This window comes from Centruroides vittatus, unplaced genomic scaffold (genome assembly GCF_030686945.1).
Source record: "Centruroides vittatus isolate TY-2023 unplaced genomic scaffold, ASM3068694v2 contig_401, whole genome shotgun sequence".
Lineage (NCBI taxonomy): Eukaryota > Metazoa > Arthropoda > Arachnida > Scorpiones > Buthidae > Centruroides > Centruroides vittatus.
In genome coordinates, this window is record NW_027122216.1 from 619,603 (window position 1) to 643,878 (window position 24,276).

General features: G+C 32.2%; 1 protein-coding gene across 1 annotated transcript in view; it reads right to left on the reverse strand.

Moving 5' to 3' along the window:
• Positions 1 to 16,336, reverse strand: part of LOC136976552 (ribosome biogenesis protein BRX1 homolog) — a 35,825-nt gene extending 19,489 nt beyond the window's left edge. Inside the window, exons 1-4 of the mRNA XM_067271884.1 lie at positions 16,192 to 16,336; positions 8,987 to 9,098; positions 5,568 to 5,611; positions 886 to 956 (exon numbers count right to left, since the gene is read on the reverse strand). Coding sequence (XP_067127985.1) covers positions 886 to 956; positions 5,568 to 5,611; positions 8,987 to 9,098; positions 16,192 to 16,287 — 323 coding nt within the window. The 5' untranslated portion in view covers positions 16,288 to 16,336. The remainder of the gene's footprint in view (positions 1 to 885; positions 957 to 5,567; positions 5,612 to 8,986; positions 9,099 to 16,191) is intronic.
• Positions 16,337 to 24,276: the final 7,940 nt, after the last annotated feature.

Below are 24,276 nucleotides of genomic sequence, written 5' to 3' on the forward strand. Positions count from 1 at the left end.
CCTGTACTTATTATACTTATTAGAAAACAGCAAAGGAAATAGGAAGTGAAATGAATACCTGATTTATGTCGACAGTATTAAATTAGTAATATCATCTTAATTGTTTACGTATAAATAATCTTCATTAAAAAATTATATTTTTGTAAAACTGAATATAAAAAAATAGTAGTATAATGATAACATTTCAAATAATACAAAGTTAAACAATATAGAAGTGAAGCCAGTTTTAAGATTCATCAAAAATGATAATAGAAAATTTAAATAAGTACAAACTTATACTTTTACAATGAAAATACTTTCAATTATTTTACAATGTTGTTTTCAATAATTAAATAAAATTAGTCATGTTTTCAGTAATATAATATTTCTTCAATATTTCAAATATTTTATTTTCTATTCTACATGTTAAATGCTAAATTTTCTGCTTTCTCATTCTTCTTTTTGGAATGTATAAGTAAAAAAAAAAAAAAAAAAAAACAGTCTATTAAAATAATTATTTCAAGCAAGCTAAATACAATTTAAAATTTTCTAGTTAAATATCTATCTAAAAAATATTAATAGCAATAAAAATAAAATAAAATAAAGACATTACTATAAATAAATTTTAAAACTTTAATAAGATAAGATTACTAATGTCCTTACCACAGGCCGGATGGCCGAGCGGTCAAGGTGGCAGCCTACCGCTCTGGGGGACCTGAGTTTGAATCCCCACAGGCCAAAAAATCCCCAGGAATTTTTTGGGGGGTGGTCCGTCCGGATATGTCGGGCCCCGTCTCTCACCACCCAGTCGCCCTATTGTGGGCCTGGCCGAACCCATAATGGTTTGCAAAAAGAAGCCCTCTTAGTGCCCACAGGGCAGAAAGAGTTAAAAAAAAAAATTCTTACCACATATATAAATCTTTCCTCTTCTTATTTTCAAAATAAATGCATTTTGAACAATTCTTCATTTCACATATCTATAACGTAAAAATTATTTAAAATTTTTTTTACATATAAAAGTTGAATGGTTAATACAAATAAAAAAAGTCTAATATAAATTTTGAATTAAAGCATCTATACAGGGTGGGCCAACGAAAACGAAACGGCAGAGTGTTCGTGTTCGTCCAAGCTAATCGCTCGGACAGGTCGATTTTATTCTCGAGAGGACATCTTTTGCAATAAAGTTTTTGAGATTCTGAATACAACAGACAACAAAAAATTTTAAAAACTCATTTATTTTGTATTAACTAAACAAATATTTATTTCGAAAAAAAATGTTTGTTTAGTTAATATTCAGATTCGCAAAAACTTTATTGCATAAGATGTCCCCTCGAGAATAAATCGACCTGTCCGAGCGATTTGCTTGGACGAACACGAACACTCTGCCGTTTCGTTTTCGTTGGCCCACCCTGTATATTAAATGAAAGAGGGTTTCAATTTGTCCAACTTAGTTTGAGTAAACAACTGGGGCTAAAAATATGGTTAAGGTATCAAATTAAAGCTTTTATTCTGTAGATTATGCTACTGAAGAGAGATTTGAGAAAGATGCAACAGTTCAGGCACGGTGAAGTAGCTAAAAGATACAACAGCAATGTTAAGTCTATGAGACAAACATGTCGAATCCCACCCTCATTAACCGGGGTCCCATTTAGCCTGAGCAACTTTTTTGTGTTTTGCAGTTTCATTATTGTAAATGCTGAGATCAATAAATGTACATTTTATTTACTAAGACCATTGTTTTTATCATCCCTTCCAACTCAACCTCACCAATCCCCCATCCCCTCAAAAGTCTGGGCATATGCAGCTAGTTGCATAACAATTGAAACTTCTGTTATTTTATTTCAAACTACATATAATAGATGTCTAAAAGAAATTTTGTCAAAAGCATATTTTTAAAAAAGCATATTAAATGATCTTGACTTGATGTAAGTTACCATTTGTATGACTTGGTCTAGTAAAAGTTTTAATGTTGCTGGCAATGTTTTCAAAACTAGAGATTCTCTATGCAAAAAAACATTGTTTAGATGTAATATTTGAGTTTCTTGTCATTGCAAGGGTAACAAGTGAAGTTCACTGCAAAATGAAAGTTACATCTTGTCTGCATTGTAAATTGCAAACTTAGGCTAAAGTTTGTCCAATCATAGTTTCAGTTAAACTGCCACTTTCATAAATTAGCTGAACATTTGTAAAAAGCTCATGAAACACTAGTGTTCCAAGGAACACCGGTTAAGAACCACTGCACTGGTGTAAACACTAACAATCTTGATTCAGTCCTGTAATAACTTAAAATTCATCAAAAATGAATGTTTTTGATCTCCTAAGATCTGCTTCAGAAGATTGAATCAAGATTGTTGATGTCTACACTTTTAGCATCCTGTATAGTTCTGGTGAGATTACATTACTTAAGTTACAAACTTATTTCTCATATTTTCAGTATCTGTCACAAACTGACAATTGAATTATTTAGTAAATGTTATTTTAAGCTGCAAGTTGCATTATAGGAATTCCCTAACATTTGTTTTTCACCCTCAATAATTTTTTGACATTTTCATTTTTTGAACTGAAATACCCATTATTCTCACTAAGGGCTGCTTAAACACTCAATTTTCAGAGGCCTGTTTTTCAAAAATGTTTGAGAAGTGGGTCCTATTATTTGGTCAAAGAGTTGCTTGTGTTTATGGATACATACTTACCAAGTTTCAATTGAATCAGACCCAAACATCTGACCCTCTCCTTGTAAGTCCAAGCAAGTAATTAGTGACATAGGTAACAACACTCAGATATTACCAGTTATATCCCTGTGTATATCATGGTTACATCAAACTGTGAAACCATATGTTGCACAGTTTCATCATTTTTCCCCTTTTTTATATAAATATCTGAATCTTGTTTGCTCAGTCAGTCAAGGTTACCTGCCATATGCAAATTCCTCAATATTGCTAATTTTACAACCTCATAAGGTGGAGTAATGCTGTATTGGAAGAATGTTTCTTTGATGGAAAGTTATAAAAAGTTTTAACATATAGTAATTGTTTTAGGAAATCTGATTATGTTGCATTCTAACTAAAATTATAGACAAGACTATGTCTTGTTTATATAATCGTACTGCTGTTTATGTTACTAGCTTAGAGATATGAAGGAGTACATGTCAAGAGTTGATATTTGGCACAGAGTATTAGGTGCCCAAATCATTTGCACATAAAAAAATCCAGACTTGTAGGTAGTCAGGGACTGAGAACTGAGTCAAAATAAAATACAAAATGGCAACCCTCTTCTACAAACAGGCAAAACAGGCACTTCACCCCACCAAAGTCAGGTGGGGAGAGTACCACCCACAGTCATTCTAAGAAGTATACTCTGACCTTAGGACTGAACACGTAGTATCTTCTATGTTAAATAAAATTTGTAATCTAATTTTGTAAATTTGGGAGTGCTTCAAATATGACGTTAAAACAGTTTTATGTTGTTATTAGTGGGTTTTTTAAACATTATCTAGTATAGTAAAATCGTGGGACCGACATAAATTTGACGTGTAGGGCAGAGGGCGCCACTGCGTGGCCTTCGCCCTTTGACCTCACTTTATTCCTAAACTCTAACGGAGAGACATCTTTTTACTTCACTTAGTTAACCTTTCGATTCAACAGCCGTGCCAATCTTGGATTTATATTATATCTCACCACTATTGTAAATATTGCGTAGCCGATACAAATTAAGTGAATTATTTGCCTGGGTCATTTCTTAGTTAATTTTTACCAGCAGAATAAAAGACGCAGAACACGTGGTCAAGCTCAACGTGGACATCAAGAACAAGGTAGGACGTGCCATGTTAAGATTTTAGCCATGCCACTAAAGACGTTATATTAGGGTTGTTGTTACATCCAATGACGTTATAATATATATTAAACTGTATATTGTTTGTGCAAAATAAAAAATAATTTTGGACGATACAATAGCCACGATTATTTTTTTCAAAAATGAGAAATTTTCATTACGCATCGACAAAAATTCAACCCTGGTTGTCACGCAACAAAAAGAAATTTCGACATTGGATAGGGTATACCTGGATAGGTTAATTTCACCGAAAATGCAACGTGGACAATCTCGTGGTCGTGGCCAGCAAAGTTTGAAAGATTGCACTCAAAACCAGTGATACCAAAGAAGATTGGAGAATGACAACAAGACCCGTTTGAGCGTCAAGGTGATTCCGCTTAATAGTGAGTCTCCGAGACATAGTCTTGTCCCAAATACGGCTTTGCTGTTTTACTTGTTTATTTTATCTGATAAATTGATATGACAGATTTCTTGATTATGGAAACAATGAAATGACAGACGTTTTTTTTCCCATTTAAGTGTAAAAAATGAGGTTATACTAGAATGGGGCTTGTTCAAAAGATTTTTAAAGGTTAGGTGCAAAGGCGTATCATTAGGAAAAATCTACAAGACTGTTATAATACATGATCTCACTTGTAATTATCAAACAAGATTGTGATACCTGAATTTGCTTTTTGTGTACCTGTAAATACAGTTGTTTGTGAACATACATAAGTTCAGTGCAATTAATTTCACCAAAATTGATATTTGTAACAGACTGGATGTTAAAAGCATAAGCCATTTGTTGAATATCATGTTAAATGGTCCATGGTCATTTTTGAAAGGAATTTAAATTAAAGTTGGCATTCAGTCATTATCAGAAGAAAAAGCACAAAGCTAAATTGAAATAAACTTTAATTCTTTCAAGCTGAAAGCTTCTATGATTCATTGTTATATTGAAATAAACATTAGAACAACATTGAAATAATTCTAAGTATAGAATTCATTTCTACATTGAAATAAATACTTTCAGCTTGGAAGTTGGAAGCATTAAAATCAATCTGAAAGCATTATGTACAGGAAAATTATGACTTACAAAAAGTTGGCTATTGTTTTATTATTATGGTTAGATATCCTGTTTCCAGCATGGGATATCTAGTCTTATACCCTAATACAAAATGTTCAGAAATCCATAACATCCCTTTTTTTGTTTTTCGTTCTTTTAAAGGCAATACCAAAACATTATATATCAGAACATACCTTATACTTATCCAGAACATCACTATGTCATGATCACTGCAGAGTCTGATATGGCACCAAATTTGCAAGATGTTTTGTGGAAATAGTCTGGTTTTAAAAGAGAAAATGCACCTATCACAGCATTCTTCAATTCTTGTTTGGTAGTTGTCTGATAGTATTGACATCACTACCTTGTGGAGTTCAAGAAGAAAGTCAATCAACAGCAGTACCAAACAACAGAAGAGTGAGTGGAAGAATGCAATTTTCTCTTCTCACACCAGATTATCTCTGCAAAACATTTCAATAAACTTGATGCCATATGAGATTCTATAGTGATCACAATGGAGATCATACTGATGTTCTGAACAAGTATAATGTATGTTCTAACATATAATACAACTCAATATCTCCTTCACAAAAACAAAAAAAAACAGGCGATGCAATTTCCTGAACAACCTGTATATAACAAAATCACTATTTTTAAAAATTGTTTATGATCATAAGTTTAATTTCAATTTATAAATTATGTAAATAATTACCTCATTGATTATAGTTAATGAATCTTTCTTTTCCATCTTACATTCTAAAAAAGAAATATATAGAAATATTAATAACTTATCATCAAAAATGCAAATTTTATTTTTTCAAATTATTTTATTATTAAATTGTATAAAGAAAAAGTTGTATAGTTTATGTAATATTGTATAGATGTATGTAAAATGTAATATTGTATAGAGAAAAAACATTATTAAAAGAAAAATTAAAGAACAGTATAAGCTTGTAAAAAATAAAAATTTAGTTAATCAAAACACAGAATGTAAATTAGATGACTGTTGGAGAAACATCATACCTATGTCAACCTGCAATAAATATGTAGAATCTACATCAAAGTGTAATTTTTTTTTGTCAAAGTTTAGTAAAGGAGGATAATCTTAAGAAACAAAATTCTAAAAAACCATTTAAAGTACATTTGTAATTTTATTGTAAATAATTTTTGTAAATTATTGGTAGCAATCCTTCTACTATATATATATATCGGGTGTACTGGTATTGTTGTAATAGAGAAGTGTTGTTTCTCTAAGACTATTGCTGTAAACTTCTTGTGGGTATGTTTTGTACTTTGTTTAAAATGTCATTTAAACTGTACTAAAATAATTTGTAAATTTTATTTCAGAACTAAAGAAGGCTTAAAGTTAATAAAGCTAAAATGCATTTGATAATTTATAAAAAAGAATATTGTTAAATAAAGCATTTTTATTGTCTCCAATTTGTTTTTATTGTCCTTGAATAGACAATGGCAATTGATTATTATGACAATTGATATTATGACAAGCTTGTCATATTGGATATATGTAAATTAATTTTGATTAACGGAGGTTTTCTAAATTTATTTATACAACATTAAGACAAATTAATATATGTATCTCCAACATAGGTATGAACAATAAAAACAAAAACTTAAGCTTAATTCTTTAAAAAAATTGTATAGACTTCTGCTAATTATCACTGAGTTCAGTGTTAACACAAAACTTTCCTTTATATCGCAAGTACTTTCGACGAAATTAAGCTTGTCGTCTTCAGGCGAAAAAAGAACAACAAATTTGAAGAAATGACACGTACAGAGTGTTCCAAATGGAAAACGGAAGAATTTCTTTGGCAATTTTTAAAAAGAACTTTTTAACACTCGGTAACTCCGCCGGTTCAGAAGCTCTTAATTGGAAGCTCCAAACGGAAATTCTTCCATTTTCCATTTGGAACACTCTGCACGTGTCATTTCTTCAAATTTGTTGTTCTTTTTTCGCCTGAAGACGACAAGCTTAATTTCGTCGAAAGTACTTGCGATATAAAGGAAAGTTTTGTGTTAATGCTGAACTCAGTGATAATTGGCAGAAGTTTAAAAAAAATCATTAATTTGTTTTTAATTATATTTCTAGCAATTGTCTAACTACATGTCACAAAAGCAATGTTGTAAATTTATGGAAAAGGAGCACATGCATTGCCTCTGCTTCTTCCTGAATTTCAAACTGTTCAATGCATTTTAACTGTATAATTTCATCATGATGAATTATGACTTTGCATTTGGTGTCAACTTCTTTGTTTCCTTTACTTCCACACTCATCTGTGGTTATGACATATTTTATTTCTTCATTGTTTATAAGGGATGAAAATAAAAAAATATAAGGAACAAAATAATGAGGAATAAGCATAAACTGCTATTATTACTGTACTGTACATCTTTTCAGACAATTGGCCTACTCTACTAATGTAATGATTAAAGATATTTAAAAATTTTTATTTATTATTTTTTTGAATTTTAAATCTTTATTTTACTGGAATTTAATGTGTGAGGACCGAATTGAGCCGGTCCGAGTTTAAATTTTCATTATTTCAAATCCACTCGGGAGATAACAATCGAGATTCGCGATAACGATCAAGCTTCGAAGGATGTACAGTCTTCCGCCGTCAAAACCGCTTCCCTCCTTCTCCGGATCCCACCTGAGTCATGGAAATCAAGTCACCACCCTCCATCGCGATTGGTGGTCGTTACAAAAGGGACCGAGGGTATATAAAGGGGGAAGAGATCTAAGAAAGAGGTTGGAGGACGGGGAACGACTCGCTGACCCGAGTCCTGTACGAAGGCCATTCCAGACGCTGGAGCCTCCGCCTCGAAGCCGATCCTGCCGCCCACTGCCAGGAAGGACGCCCGAAGAACCTTCAGCCTGAACCGAAGAACATTCTCGATCATAAGCGATAACCGAGAGGTATGAATCCCCTAACAATTGTGAGCTCTCTCTCTCCCGCGATTAGGGACGGAATGCGTCGCTCCGATGTAAGCGATTCTCTATTCTAATAAATCTTATCTGTGTTGTCCTGTTACTAAGGATATTGCCTTTTTCTTATCGACGACCCCACACTTCCTCCACTCGACCTGACAATTAATTACCGATCCCGATAAAACGGGATATTACGATAAATTTAGCCATCCTTGACAGTGGGGTGGGTCTTGCCGACCTAAAGCCGAGAAAAAAAAGGGGTACGACTTCGTCTCCCCCCGGCGTTCCCACAAATGCTTTTTCTTCTAAAGATGAAGTATAAAACTTGAAAAAGCTACAATTGAAAAATATATATTTAATTATTCATTTTTAGAACCTCTAACAGTTAAAATTGTTCTATCTTTGTGATTTATATATATTAGGGTGTCCCTTACTTTTCGAATATTTTTTTTCTAACGCATAGGACCTAGTTTTGTTTATTTTACCTTAAATACTCATGGAGAGTCTCCATACCTGATAAATATCCACCAATTTCTTGACACAGTTAGGTATAGATTTTTTAGGTATTCTAGCTTTTTACCAAAATATGATACACTCGTGTATTAAAAGATTTACACTTTCACTGACAGTTAGTTTAACTTCGCGGATGTTAAAAAACAAAACTGCGAGTACTTGCCGATTTGACGGCAATTTTGCACCCGTGATTTGGTGGTTTATCTCTCCGACTAAGAAAATATGTTTTTTAGTGCTTCGTAATTCCACTGACATCTTCGGAAAAAACTATACGTATTAATAGCCCGACAAATTGTGTTAGAATGGCAAACAAAGCAAATATGTGCCACTTCTCTAGCACCATATGTATGGAAATGATTCGATGCAAGTCGGCACGGGTTCTAGTGATCAAAATGAGCTGAAATTTATCGTGGGAGTATTTAAGGGTAAAATAAACAAAACTAGGCCCTATGCGTTAGAAAAAAAAAATATTCAAAAAATAAGGGACACCCTAATATATATAAGACAGAAAATTTTCAAACACATTTAAAAATATCCCAATTCCTTTACATACAAGAATACTGTTTTTAATTTATTAATTAGCAAAATCATTGAAAAATAGATATCTTAAAATTAAAGATTATTTATAAAAAATGGTATTTATTTATAATAAGCATTAATATTTAACAAACCTGGTTTGGAATGTGGTAAGAGAGTTCTTAAATTTTGCATAAGATGTCTATCTCGATATGTAATTCCTCTTGAAGAAAAAACCAAAACCCTTTGCTTGTTTGTCCATTTGCCCTAAAATTTTATTGAGAACTGATAAATATCTAATATAAATATTTAAAAAGAAAATTAATTTTTACATATTATTAAAAAGGTTCACATCTTTTTCAGTACTACTCCTTTATTAAAACAAAGTTTTCAGCCATATTTAAGGGCCAGCATCATAGTTTGAACATTTAAATTGATAATTCTAACAGCATTCCAATGGATTTTTTGTATTTGAAATGTGAAATTCCAAAATCAAACAAATTTACATTTCTTAAAATTGGGATAGATGATATAAGAAAATAAATATAACATTTTTAAATAAATAAATGGCTGTACTATAGATTGCACCCTATGGAATTTTGGGGCTTTGAGTATATATTTGAACTCGGGACCGAGACGAGTTCAACGGTACCCTATTTTTTGACCGGAGATGAAAAATAAGAAAGTTATCATATTTACAATTTCTTGCCTTTCACAATGCATTCTATGCCATTTTAGTTTTCCACTAGATGGTGTTCCGCAAGGTGGCGGTACTAGCAACTATGGTGTCATCTGCTTAATTTTCTTTTCTATTTAGGTTAGTTCTTTATTTTTATTTAATTTTATTTATTTAAGTTAGGTTATTTAAGTTAGTTATCTTAGTTTACTAACTTAACCTAAGTTATTTATTTATTTAACTAGTTTGGTTTGCACATTTTCACCACTAGGTGGCATTGCTTCCAATTATGGTGTTGTCTGCTTAATTTTCTATTTTCTACGTAGCAATTTTGAAAATGAACTTCCTTAAGCTAGCATTAGAAGTAGTGAAAATAAATCCCAAAGACAGTGCCAATACACAAACTGTAGAGTCTAACTGGCGACCACTGCGAAGGCGACTTGACTATGGAGGAATAAGAGATGATAATCTAGTTTTGCATCTGTGCAAATATCTGTGGCTCCGTGATGCACAGCAATAGAATGTGGACCCCTTCCTCAAGTTGATTGAGAACACTAAGCAACAATATCCTCTGTAGATGTGTAAGTTGTTAAAGTTTTATCATCAATAAAGATGATGAGATAATGGCATAAAGTGCATTGTAATAGCAAGCGACATGACTCCCAATCGCAATAGCCAAAAACTTAATCCAAGATTTTGAGGACTTACAACCTTGAATATTGAATCCACTGTAAAAAAATAGAAGAAAACCTAACCTATCCCTCTGGGAAATGACGTTGGACTACAGTCATCTTCTGGAGGGATAGGTTAGGTTCGTTGGACAAGCCGTGATAGTAGCGTGTAGTACTAGCCGATCGCAAGCGATAGCGAGCGTGTTGGCGGCCGAGGGACCGTATGCCCTGAGGTCGAAAAGTGTGAGGGTGTGCGAAAAGGACTTAACTCCAACTGCAGATGACCAGTGTGCTTGTGGATCAACATCTGCCTCTGTTGAAGGAGTATATGAACCGACCTGCCGGACTGCCTGTTAAACACGCAACAGGCTTAGCGGAGAAAGTGACGCAACTCCTGATCATCGCACAATCACCGGAAAAAAGTATGATAACTTTCCTATTTCTCGCCTCCAGTCGAAAAGTAGGGTAACGTTGAACTCATCTAGGTCCCAAGTTCAAATATATACTCAAAGTCCCGAAATTCCATAGGGTGCAATCTGTAGTATTCCCAAATAAATATTGTAAAATAAAATATAAATTAAATACAAAACTATTGAAAATAGATAAATACATAACTATCAGTTTAAATGTCCAAATTGTATTTGTTAACACCTGATGCTGTTTGTTTTATTAAAGGAATGGGATAATTATAGTTTTTACAGTTTTTGTTTATAGTGTTTTTTTATCTGGATAAAAAAACACTATAAACAAAAACTGTAATGTAAAAACTGTAAAAACTAACTGTAAAAACTATAAACAAAAACTATCTGGATAAGCACCAACAAATTCTGGGATTTGGAAATGTCTATCAAACTTGTGTCAGGTAGAGCATTTTAGTTAAACTTGTGTCTTTTGAAAAACAAATGCATAATAGTAAGAAACTGTATAATTACCCCCTATTTCAAATTTGCCTGGGCCCCCATGAAGCTATAACAGCATTTGAGTGTGTATTTATCGTATATGATATCAGGTTTAGTGGAAGTTTATTTGTGAAGCTATAACATGACACATCTACATGACATTTGTTTTGTGGATTTTTTTAAAAGATATATACTTGAAGATATTTCCAAAACACAAGGGGAAACCCATATGAAAACTGCTATAAAGAAAAAATTGTTTCAACATACCAACTGCACTGTTCAATCTGCCAGTCCCATGATTTTTTCTTTACAACATTTTTTTATATGGGTCACTCCAAAAAATTCTATACATTTTGGAAATGTCTATCAAATACGACTCTTTAAGGTAATTATACAGTTTAAGGAAATATGAATTTTTTTTAATTATGTTATATTAAAAAGAATGTATATTTAATAGTCATTCGGAAAACGCATAACATTTTTCCAGGCGACCCGTATATAAAGTGCTATAAACAAAAAGTCATAGGACTACTTACCGATTGTGCCCTGTTCGAGATGCCATTACTTAAGCTTGCCATTGTCGTGGAGGTACACGCTAGACGGCAGATGCACACAAACCGTGTCACGTGACTAGGTCTCTGACGCGTTTCCGTGGCACTTTTCTTCTGGCGAAAGAATCTGTTCTTTTTGCACTAATTACATGATAGAGCAAATGACGTCTTATTATTAACACATGATTAACTCTTATCACTTTAATTAGCTCGCAAATTACAGTTTGACAACTTCGCCTAGTTACACTTCCGTAACATCATAACGTTCTATATCCAAATCCCAGTTAATATTTGATGACAATGATTTATTTTTTGAGTTAATTCCGTAAAAACAGAACAAATGAAATAATAAATAATTGAATTACTTTAAAATTCAGATTAAATGTTATATAACTAAATTTAATATCTAAATTTACAAACATTTATGTAACTAATCTCTCTAATTTTAAAATCTAAAGTTATATGACAATAATTAGTATTGGTCGCACATTTTACATACAGTAACTTATATATTATTGTTAAATAACTTTACATTTTAAAATTAGAGATGAAACATACATGTTTGTAAATTTAGATAATACATTTATAACTATAAGCATTTAATCTGAATTTTAATGTAATTCGGTTATAATGTTAAATTAATGAGAAATATAAAACAAAAGGCACAGTAGTGCATTCATTAGAATAAAAAAAAGTTTGTTTCTGCTTTTTTGTTGAACGCGAGCTATTCGGCTATTGCGCCCCGTACATAAAAAATTAATGAGTCTACTATATAGTGAAATGGAATTTTTGAATCAGTACGCAAATGACACAAATTCATCATTCTGATTGAGCCATTAATAATTAATGTTTATAATACATAAAAATTTAAAAATATTTTCCTTTGTTCAATTCTTTAAAAAATTTTTACTTATTTCTTTAGGGAAGAAATAAAAAATCTGTATAACAGTTACAGTTTAAACATTTAAGAATAGAATACAAACACAGCATTAAGGAAAGCAAACCATTTATTATGTTACATAGTTCAATATACAATAATTTAAAATAATACAAAATACTCAGGATAGAAAAAAAAAAAAAAAATCATTTGAACATTTGGAAATTACGAAAACAAAATAATGAGTTTCCTTTTCGAAAGGTTAGCCCTGAAAAGGGCTATCCTTTCGAAAAGGAAGTTTGTAAATAGTTGCTCGCAACTTCCATGGAACTAATGGTCCGGCGGATAAAGCTTTGCAGTGGCAAGCAACAGATGGTGGAAACACTCATTTAAGTTAGGATATTTAGCAGAACATCTTTTTAAATCTAAATATACGATCATATGGTCTTCTCGTCGACTACTGATGGGAATGTTCGACCGGACCGTGTGCCACAATCTTTCAATTGTGTTGGTATGGGTGCTTCTCTGGGGATTAACGAAGTTATATGTGTGGTTGACAGATGGCAAAGCCTTCATTTTGGAGGCAATTGTAGGCCCTCCAACAGTCACTGGTAACTGTTGTCCCCGGAAGTACCCATTCCTTCAACACATTGAGTAATGTCTCACTGTCTCAAGATTTCACAGGGACAAGGAAGGCACGTTTAGACTCCCGCTCAATACCTCCAAAAATCCACTGGCCTGGAATTACTCTTCCTCTGTTATATCCCAGGAATCACTAGCTGTAAACTTAATTATATTCTTATCAGCTTTTTCATAATCATTTGAATATCCTGATTTACAGTTGGTGTTTGCATTATCAACTTCTTTTTCTTGAAGAAGACAAGTGTTTTTTTTTCCATCTGAAATATCTTTAATCAAATTATTGTCTTTCATCCGACAAAATTCTTCATCATCTCTACTTACATAATTACTCAAAATATCGCTAAATGCATTAAAAGCATTTTAGCTACCTGTTTATCAATGTCCAAAATAAAAGGCCTATAAATCTCTTCTGTGGACCAGAAATTATCACACAAATGTTTAAATCCTGCTATAATATTTTGAATACTGTATTTACATTTAAGTCTTCTCTGATTTTCAAAAATTCCAGAATTTATTTTAAATGTAATATCATTATCTTCCTTTACGACCCTTTCACTACTAAAAATTTTCTTTTTTATGTTAAACTAATATAAAATAGTATGACATTTGATTGCTATTAACCCTGATTAATAGTTTTAGCAAATATTACAAATTTAATATGGAGTTTGTATACTTTTAGCATAATTATTAACTAAATTTTATTAATATTTATTAAAAGACACTTCAACAGTTTCCTGTGAAATGTATTTAAAGAGTGAATAAAACCTTTTTAGATATCTACTCAGATTCTTAATGTTCAAATTTAACAAAAACGTTTACTTAGTAAAAATTATGTGCTGGAGATCTACAAAGGTTTTGTTATATATTTTTTAGAAATGCATTCTTTATCTTCAAACTTCACATTACATTTTGCCTTACCTTTTGCATTACAATTGTCTTATTAATTAAATAACTAATAAAAGTTATTCAAACATTTATAAAAATTGTTTTAATAAAATTTATTTAGTAAATACAGTAAATTGATACAACAGTGAATCAATAAATAAATAAACAGCTGAGAAACCATCATATTGCTTTTGGCTGGTTATTTCTCATCCTTAAATCTAAAAACTTTTATTGCCATTTTCATATATATATATATATTATATATATATATATCACATAACGTCATATTAAGCATCATAAACAATAAATTAATAATGAAGATAAAATGAAATATGTGGTATATACTGTTTAAGAATAGAGATAATACAGCACATAGCTGTAATGGGCAATTTAGAATCAATAATAATATCAAAGAAGTAACTGACAATAAATAATGATGCTCGATGATAAATTTAAACTGGAATGTTTACATTAAACACTTCCGACATGACCAGATTTATTGGTTCATCTAAGAAATTGTGTGTAATTATTTTAAAAATATAGCAAAACAATAACTTATAAGGTCTGTATTAAACCTAAAAATTACATTCGGAATGGTTATTTGGGAATGCGCTCCTAATTACAAGATACAAGCAGTATAAATAAATACTATTGAATAATTTACGCTATTATGTATTATGATTCTGTGTCTGCCTATTATCTACAAGGATATCAACCAATCGTGTTACGTTAAGCAACTTTCCTTAGCCATATAGACTACTCTTACAACTATTACTCCTTCCCACCTTCTGATTTTTCTCCTTTGTGTCAAGAGGAAACATCTGAAACAGTTTAATGATTGAACCTTGATAATTCTATATCGAGAAAACAATGAAGTTAATTTATAAATAACATGCTACCTCTTTTTGATAATTTTTGTGGATAACCTTTTCATCACTTCAGATTTCAAAACATTAAAATCTTCGTAACAATTCAAGAATGGCGATTATAACTAATGTCAACACAAAAAAATATATCTGCTTTATTTCAGTTAATCTAAAAACAGTTTTTCTCAACCAAGTACGTTATTAAATAATACACGACTGGACATTGTTTGGGAATAAAATATTATATTTTAAATCTCTATGTAGTGTTGTCACACTTCTTACATACAGTAATTTATATATTACTGTCATATAACTTTAGATTTTAAAATTAGAGAGATTAGTTATATAAAACATAAATGTTTGTAAATTTAGATATTAAATTTAGTTATATAACATTTAATCTGAATTTTAAAGTAATTCAATTATTTATTATTTCATTTGTTCTGTTTTTACAGAGTTAACATCGAAAAATATATCGTCGTCAAATATTAACTGGGATTTGGATATAGAATGTTACGATGTTACGGAAGCGTAACTAGGTGAAGTTGTCAAACTGTAATTTGCGAGCTGATCGAAGTGACAAGAGTTAATCACGTGTTAATAATAAGATGTCATTTGCTCTATCACATGATTAGTGCAAAAAGAACGGATTCTTCCGCCAGAAGAAAAGCGCCACGGAAACACATCAGAAACCTAGTCACATGACAGAGTGACATTGAAATTGAGTCACGTGACATGGTTTGTGTGCATCCACCGTCCAGCATGTACCTCCATGACGGCAGCAAGCTTAACTAATCCGTTTCGAACAGGTCACAATTGGTAAGTAGTCTTATGATTTTTTGTTTATAGCACTTTATATACGGGTCGCCCAGAAAAATGTTGTGTTTTCCGAATAACTATTAAATATACATTCTTTTTAATATAACATAATTTAAAAAATTCATATTCCCTTAAACTGCATAATTACCCTCTTTAAAAAGAATTTAGAAAAAACGCGCCATTTAGAGATTCTTAACCAGTTACTCTAATTCTTTCTCATATTTAACAATCATACATAAAATGTAAAATATGTTTAATTTTATATTTTACTTTATTAAAATATATTCGAGATCATATTCAATTAAAATAAAAACGTTAGTATATCAATTTTGTCTTATAAAGTATATACGATAGAAAATGACTAGTCAATGTGAATAATTCAAGTACTACAAAAACACGTGGCAATTTCTTAAATGCATTTAATGGTTTATAACGTGTTTATATCGACTGATTCGGTTTTTATTCTTTTGTTACCTTTTTAACTGGTGGTTCGTCCGAACTTCGTACAGCTGGAGGTAGTTCAGGTTCTTCTTTTTCCTCCGTAGATAAATTTTTCCTCTTTTTTCCCATTGTAGTTCCGACTTCGAGTTTACACGAGGGAAAAATTTTCTATTTTGAAAATTGCGCCCCCGTATGTTTGAAATAGGAATCAAAATACTGTTTACAAATATATAGAAATATATCACTTTTTATTTATATTTTTATTATTTAATAAAATATTTAAATTAATAAATATGCTTTCATTAAAACTATCCTTTTTCAAATTAAATACCATTTACGTAACCATTCAAAAGAATAAAAACAATATCAGCTTGGCAAGTTTCATATACATATACAGGTATAACTATTTGTATTATGATTGTAATTTGCTTAAATTTTCAAAAATAAATTTGACGTAAAATAAACAGTCAGCTCAGATTTTTCATACATAGGAGAAACGATGCAATCAGAAATTTGGCCGGCCGGATGGCCGAGCTGTCAAGGTAGCAGCGTACCTCTCATAGGATTCCGGATTTGATCCCGGGTCCCACAGAGCGAAAAATCGAGAGGGGCAGGTCGAAAAATCCACAGGAATTTTTCGGGGGTGGTTCGTCTAGATATGTTGGGCCCGTCCCTCACCACCCGGCCGCCGCACTGTGGGCCTGGCCGAAGCCATAATGGACTTGCTAAAAAGAGACCTCTTAGGCAAAACGCCTTTTTTGTTTTTTTAAAAAAACAAAAAAACAAAAAAAAAGAAATTTAAATGGACAAAAAAGTTTTGCCGGAATTGTGGATAAAACCACCGAACATCGTTTCGTTAGTCGGTCGTGGATTCGCGCATGGCCAACGGACTGGACAAGTGCAGTTTTATGGATTTTCTTCCCGTCAGTAACACTTCAATTGAGCCCAATTTTACATAAACGTCTTTCCGGGATGTCGGGATGCTAACCATATAGATGGATCACCATCTATATGGTTAGCTTAATGGACGACCGTATGGTTGAGCGATTAAGGTGTCAGTCTGCCGTTCTGGATTATAGTGTTAGATCCATAATTTTCAATGAAAATCTTTATTAATTATAATAAAAATTGATTTTAATTTATCAACAAATATTAAATTTTATGAATATTGATGACTATTAACAATTACCTATTAACAATTTTATTTCACTTTCTAGAGAAAAAAATATTTGCATTCGTTATCTACACAAAGCATTTCCAGAACCTAGAAAATAAAATAGAGAAAAAAACTAAACTACAGTATGTGATAATTTTAACTTATAGTCGTAATAGTCGTATATACAAATTTAAAGTAAAAAATATTAATGCACGCTATTGTATGCTATAGTGGCGTGCCGTGACATTTGATGATAGGGAAGCCGTGTTTCTGTAAGAAGCCGACTTCCAGGGGCAATAAGTCAGTGATGGTCTAAGGTCCATTCGTATTCGTTTGTTCGATAAGCCAGTAAAAACCGTAGACTTCTCTAAATGTATTTTTAATTAATAGATTATCTAACCACTTAATAGATAAGCAAATTTAATATAATTACCTCTGTTATATTAGATTCAATAGATTCCCTATGCCCTCTAAATGCCAATTCTTGCTTCGATAACATCTACTAATTTAGATATAATATATCTATTAGCCGTAACTTTGTAATAATTTTCAATATTTATTTTATATTGTTTACTAATGTTAAATTCTATTCTATTTTAATTTCCAAATTGCTTCAATTTTACGAAAGAATCGATGTAACATTTACAATTCGTGTCTTTTGTCAGCTTTACTCAATTTATTTAAATCGTCAAAGCCATTCTTATTCCACACTAATTTTATTTGAAAATAGTACGCAAGGCCAACAAAACAATGTTTGCATTTTTATGCATCCACAAAGTCATTTTATGTCTTCATAAATTTTATCGTGAAAACGTCGAACAAATTTTTTTGTTGACGTATTTATATTTAATTTAGGCATTGGTCTTTCTCTTTTAATAATGTTCCCTTTTTCATTATATGGTCTCAAGCCAAAACTTTTTTAAAATAAATTTTCAATATCACAATTACATTCTAAATCGCTAGCCACGATATAAGGGCTAAAATTAAAAATAAATTATAAAAACTTACTTGTTAAAATAAAATGTGTGATGGATATACAAATATACATACCTGGTACAAAATATTCAATTAAAGAAAATTATAATTAAATATAGTTTGTGAAGAAACGTACTGTACATAAAAATAACATAAAATATTCTTTACTTTACATAAATATTCTTTCTGTTACTGACTTCTTATAAATTTTAGACATTCGTCTCAGTTCAATCCTTGATACTTTACTTTTATTATTTTTTCAACGTTTGATTCAGCCACTAAAATATGAAAATTTACAATAAAAATTACATATCTTTATTATAAAGTTTTATATAATAAAAACGCAATCTGTGTTTCAGTCTGTAACAACCTCTTAAATCAAAATTAGTAGTTTAATCATTATTAAGCTTGAAATCAAAACCTAGTTTTGTATAACATCAAAAAGGCAGAAATAACGTGAATAAATTCAGTAAATAAGTAGTCAAATATTTGAAAGAGTTTGTTGCTATTGAATACATTCATTACCTTATTATTTCTATATAATTATGCATTGTGCGTAACTATGTATAACCATGAGGGTAAATGTTGTTAGGTATCAAGACTTACAGTATGACATTGGTCACTGACTACTAATGTTAAAATATTGAAAAAAATTAAAACATTTCGAGTATAAATAGTCTCTTGATAGTCGAATTGAAAGATTAATTCTATGGATATTTTAGTATTTTAATTAAATAAGAAACGAAATCAAAGATCTGACTGCAGGGTCAATGATAGATATATTAGCAACCGAAGACAGGATGATTGATCGAAGACCCTACAATTTTTAAACAGTGCTTTGATTTACTATATTTTTTGAAATTTGCTTTTAATTATTTGGATAGATTTTTCTAGACTTTATCAGAGAGACAGCGGAAACAATTTTATTACACAGATTATGGCTCTGCTGTGGATAAAGGCCCGAGCATAGGTTTCAATAATACACAGTGTATCTATCCTCTGTGTCAATGATCTTGTCGGAAGTTACGTGACTGTATATGCAGATATGTGAATACTAATATACTTGAGTATCAAAAGTACTCAGCATAATAAATAAACAGAAATAAAACACCTTATTTGTTGCCGAGAAATATATATAATTGAAAAAACAAACGTTTTCAGCTCGATTAACAGGCCATCTTCAGGTCAAAAACGAAAATGAAACAGATACGTTCCATGAATAGAATACAAAAATTTAAACAAAAATTTTAAAAATGTTTACAAGAGAAAACGGAAGTATAAAACTAAACGGAACGTATAAAATTAAACAAAATAAAATAACATAAATCTTCAAAAGTCAGAGTTTTTAGAAAATTTTTTAACCATCAACTTCCATGCTGACGGCAGGCTCTCGGCATCTCTTGCATTTAAACAGCCTTCTTGTAGCCTATTTCTATATATTTCAATCTTCTTCGCCGTCATTGATAAAGTTGGAGAAGACAAAGGTTTGATAAATGTTGCCTCGTCCCACTTCAGTTCAGAACCTTGGGCTTGCGCCATTTGTGACAAAATTGTAGCATTAGCACCCTTTTCTTTCGTTATATCTATGCTCCTTTAGTCTTACGCCTAAGTTCCTAGTAAAACTCTGACCAGAATTAATACTTTTGAAGATTTAAGTTTTTTTTCGCATTTCTATACGTTTTACAGTTCCTCCAATTCAAAAAGTGTAAAAATGTTGAGGAAAGTCGTTTTCCATCGCTCACTGTACTTTCCCTCCATTATATATAACAGCGGAAAAGTAAAAATAATTACAATAATTAAAAATAACGTATCTTTATCAATTAAAGGCATCGGGGATTTGATTAGTAGAGTAATTTTTTACAAATAAGTGTCATAAATGGCAAGCTTCAATTTCTTAAATTATGCCACGAAAATCAGCATTCAAGCATTGTTTTGATTTCAATTAAGGACTTGCCATAAACACAACTAATGTAATTAAATACAAAATAAGATAATTTAACTTACTTATACAACTCTTTATCACAAAATTAATTCGCTTTTCAAAAACTTGCATCCGACAAGAATCGCTTCGAATAAACAACTCGTTTCTACGATTGTCAAAATTGTATTGTTAAGAGTTATTGTGAATATTAGGGCGCCTTTTGTAGGGAAAATAGAAGCTGGCATTTTGGTTGGAATGCTCGTAGTGGGAGGATAGGAGAAAACGTTTTCGGGTTTTTTGGCGGAAAGACTCTGGCAACTCATACTATGCTTTTATCTGACTGTATTTTCAATTTAAACAAACGTTACTTTGATTTCGACGTGTCTAGTTTCGGTCGAGAACCCGTAACGTAGTGTTACAGCAGTTAATATATCATTGGAAAACTACGCGGCACGCGATTAGATAAATGCTGGACACCTTGCGAAAACTATTTTATACCAAAAGTTTACTTATTATTCATAATTATAATAATTTGTTTACGTCTCGAGAGATCATCGCGTCTCTCCAAACGCTATTCTTTACGTATTGCAAGAGGTATTGATTGCACTCATATTTCAATGAAGGCGTTTCCAGCTGTTAAATATAACGAGGATTCATTTGTAAATAGAAAAGGAATTCAATAAACTAAACCAATCTGAGCAAAATAATCAAAATCAGTCTATGAACACCTTTTTGGTTACTGGGATTCGCTTTCATTTAGCAAGCGTTTTCAACCAAGTCTAATAGACCAGGGGTGGCCAACTTTTGTGTACTTGAGATCTACTTTTTATCTTAAAAATATGTCGCGATCGACTTGTTGTCATAGGCATAGTCTAAATGGGGAGGGAAGGTGTGAAATACATACTATGTTTATACACTGTGTTTCAGTACGAGGTGCACTCCTGCGTGCTATGGGTAGATAAGCAAAATATATGTTCAAAACTATTTTTTTATTTTTTAAATCACTTATTAATTTTTCTAGGTATAGGCTCATAAAGAAAATAAATTTATAGACCTAACTTTTGATATTTGCAGCTACGAGTTCTTTCCGAACAGGCGGTACCTAAAAAAATTCGATTTTTCGACACTTTTTCAAGATTTTATTAACTTAAAATGTAATTTAATTTTGTTATTAATTGCAATGTAAAATTTGTGGTACTATTTGTCCGTAAATATGAAAAAGTTGTTATAAAAATGCACAGTATGGCTGATAATTTGATTTTAAGATTTCACTTTAGCGATTTTTTGGGGGGCCAGGAAAATTTATCATGGAAAAATGATATAAAGGTTCAGACTTATTTTTTGCTAATCTATCAATAGTTGGTGGGAGTGCACCTCGTACTAAAACACCCTGTATATCTACCTACGTAAAAATCAACATAATTATTTAACGGTTCAAAAAACTCACGTCTAGTGGAATTAAAACATCATGAGTAATTATTAACAATATTTATTAATTCAAATTAGCTGCAGATAAAGACAGATTTAGAATTTATTTTATTATCTTAACATTAATGGAAGGACTGAGTTTGCACGTCTCTAACCAAGGAGTCATAATTAGGTGTATATCCTGACGAAGATAATAATAATGAGTCTTCAATATGGGAATCAGTCAGGACAGAATGATGTTTAGTCTTCGTTAACTTTAAGAATGAAAATGTTGATTCACACAGGTATGTAGATCTGAAACAAGTATAAATATATTCGCTACATTCGGTGATACTGGGCTATTTTTCTCGGTTGATGTATTTCCAAAAATCTTCTTCAAATTTTCTGGCTTGTAAGATTAAATCAGTTTGTAAAATTATAATTTCATTTTCTAATGCCTTTTGCTCCATATGAAATATGTCTAAATTTTTTGGCTAATACGTTTCACACAAATCTTTGTTAAAAGGAAAAGTTATAAATTCCACAATTTCCTTTTTCAAGAAAAAAAGCTACTGCATGAAGGTACCAAATATTCAAGCTATGCTTTTCTGAGTCGAGTCATAACTGCATGCATACTGTTGAGTTTGCGCGTTACGTTCACGTGTTGCGTGCGATTACAAGTGTAACACATTAAGTGAAAAGATCGCGAGCGATCGACCAAAATTGGGTTCGTGATCGACTTGTTGGCCACCCCTGGTCTAGGGTCTATTCGTATTCATTTGTTCGATAAGCGAATAAAAACTGTAGACTTCTTTAAATGTATTTTTAATATCACAATTATATTCCGAATCGCTAGCCACGATATAAGAGCTAAAATTAAAAATAAATTATAAAAACTTACTCGGTGAAATAAAATGTGTGCTGGATATACATACCTTTTTTTTTTTTTTTTTATTAACTCTTTCCGCCCTGTGGGCACTAAGAGGGCCTCTTTTAGAAGGCCCATTATGGGTTCGGCCAGGCCCACAATGGGGCGACCGGGTGGTGAGGGACGGGGCCCGACATATCCGAACGGACCACCCCCCGAAAAATTCCTGCGGATTTTCGACCCGTTCGGATTCGATCCCGGGTCCCCCAGAGCGGTAGGCTGCCACCTTGACCGCTCGGCCATCCGACCGTGGATATACATACCTGGTACAATATATTGTTTAATTGTATTAATATACTTTTAAAGAAAATTATAATTAAATGTAGCTTTGTAAAAAAACGTACATAAAAATAACATAAAATATTCTTTACTTTTTAAAACAATCCACTTAGTCAAATAGCTCGATACGAGTGGCTAATGGATGGAATCAGAGACGGTCCAGGTAGGTGTGCAGTGTTTGCATGCCAAATCCCAAGGGTGCCGATACCGGTTAATGTCAAATGCCTCTTTTCTCGCATCACTAGTATATCTCAAAGACGCGACAGGGTTGTCGTAAATTTTAAACATTTCTCACCATAGCTGTAAAAATCTAAATATGTTAAACCTAATACTAAGTAGATTGTCCGTTTAGATGGGACATACTAAATCGTAATATCACCGGTTTAACATTTAAATCCGTAAGTAATATAAGATGGGAGAGCAGAATAAACGCAGAATAAATATATCAAATATTTTAATAGATTATTTTTAACTCCTGTAAACTATACAGAACTATCATAAAAACATGCCAGTAAACTCCTATCGGTCGGGTTAAGTTATAAATCTAGTTTACTCATGATTCACATAATCGGGCGAGGGCGGCCGAATATCTAGCAGGCAGGCGGCTAATAGCCCACAACCGGTCCGGAATATAAAATTGGAAGCTTTATACGTATATAGCTTCCACCAGCTAAACCGTTCGGTTTGTGCTCTGTAAAGCGCATGAGCCAATGCTTATAATCCGGCTACTTAGAAGCTGACCCGGTTTCGATATTCCTCCTGCCACTGATATTCGAATATACAATAGCAATCTTATCGTTTTTTTCACATGTAGTATAGAAATTTGTAATAAGATACATAATGCGGTTATAATAAAATATTAATTTTAATTAATTCAAAGTACGTTAAAATATGAAAATTTATATTTTAGAAAATACAAGGGAAGGTCATTGGAAGGTGGAAGTGGCGCTTCCACCGCTTCCAATGACGGCACGCCACTGGTATGCTTTTTTTTTTTTTTTTAACTCTTTCCACCCTGTGGGCACTAAGAGGGCCTCTTTTAGAAGGTCCATTATGGGTTCGGCCAGGCCCACAATGGGGCGACCGGGTGGTGAGGGACGGGGCCCGACATATCCGAACGGACCACCCCCCGAAAAATTCCTGGGGATTATTCGACCCGTTCGGATTCGATCCCGGGTCCCCCAGAGCGGTAGGCTGCCACCTTTACCGCTCGGCCATCCGGCCGTCCCCACTGGTATGCTAACATAGCTTAAAAGGATGACTGGATAGCCGAGCGGTTAAGGTGGCAGCATACCGCTCTGAGGGCCCAGGATCGAATCAGGACGAGTCGACAAATTCCCAGGAATTTTTCGGGGGTGGTCTATCCGGATATGTCGATCCCCGTCCCTCACCACCCGGCCGTCCCATTGTGGACCTGGCCGAGTTAATATAATTATAATTATATCATTACTT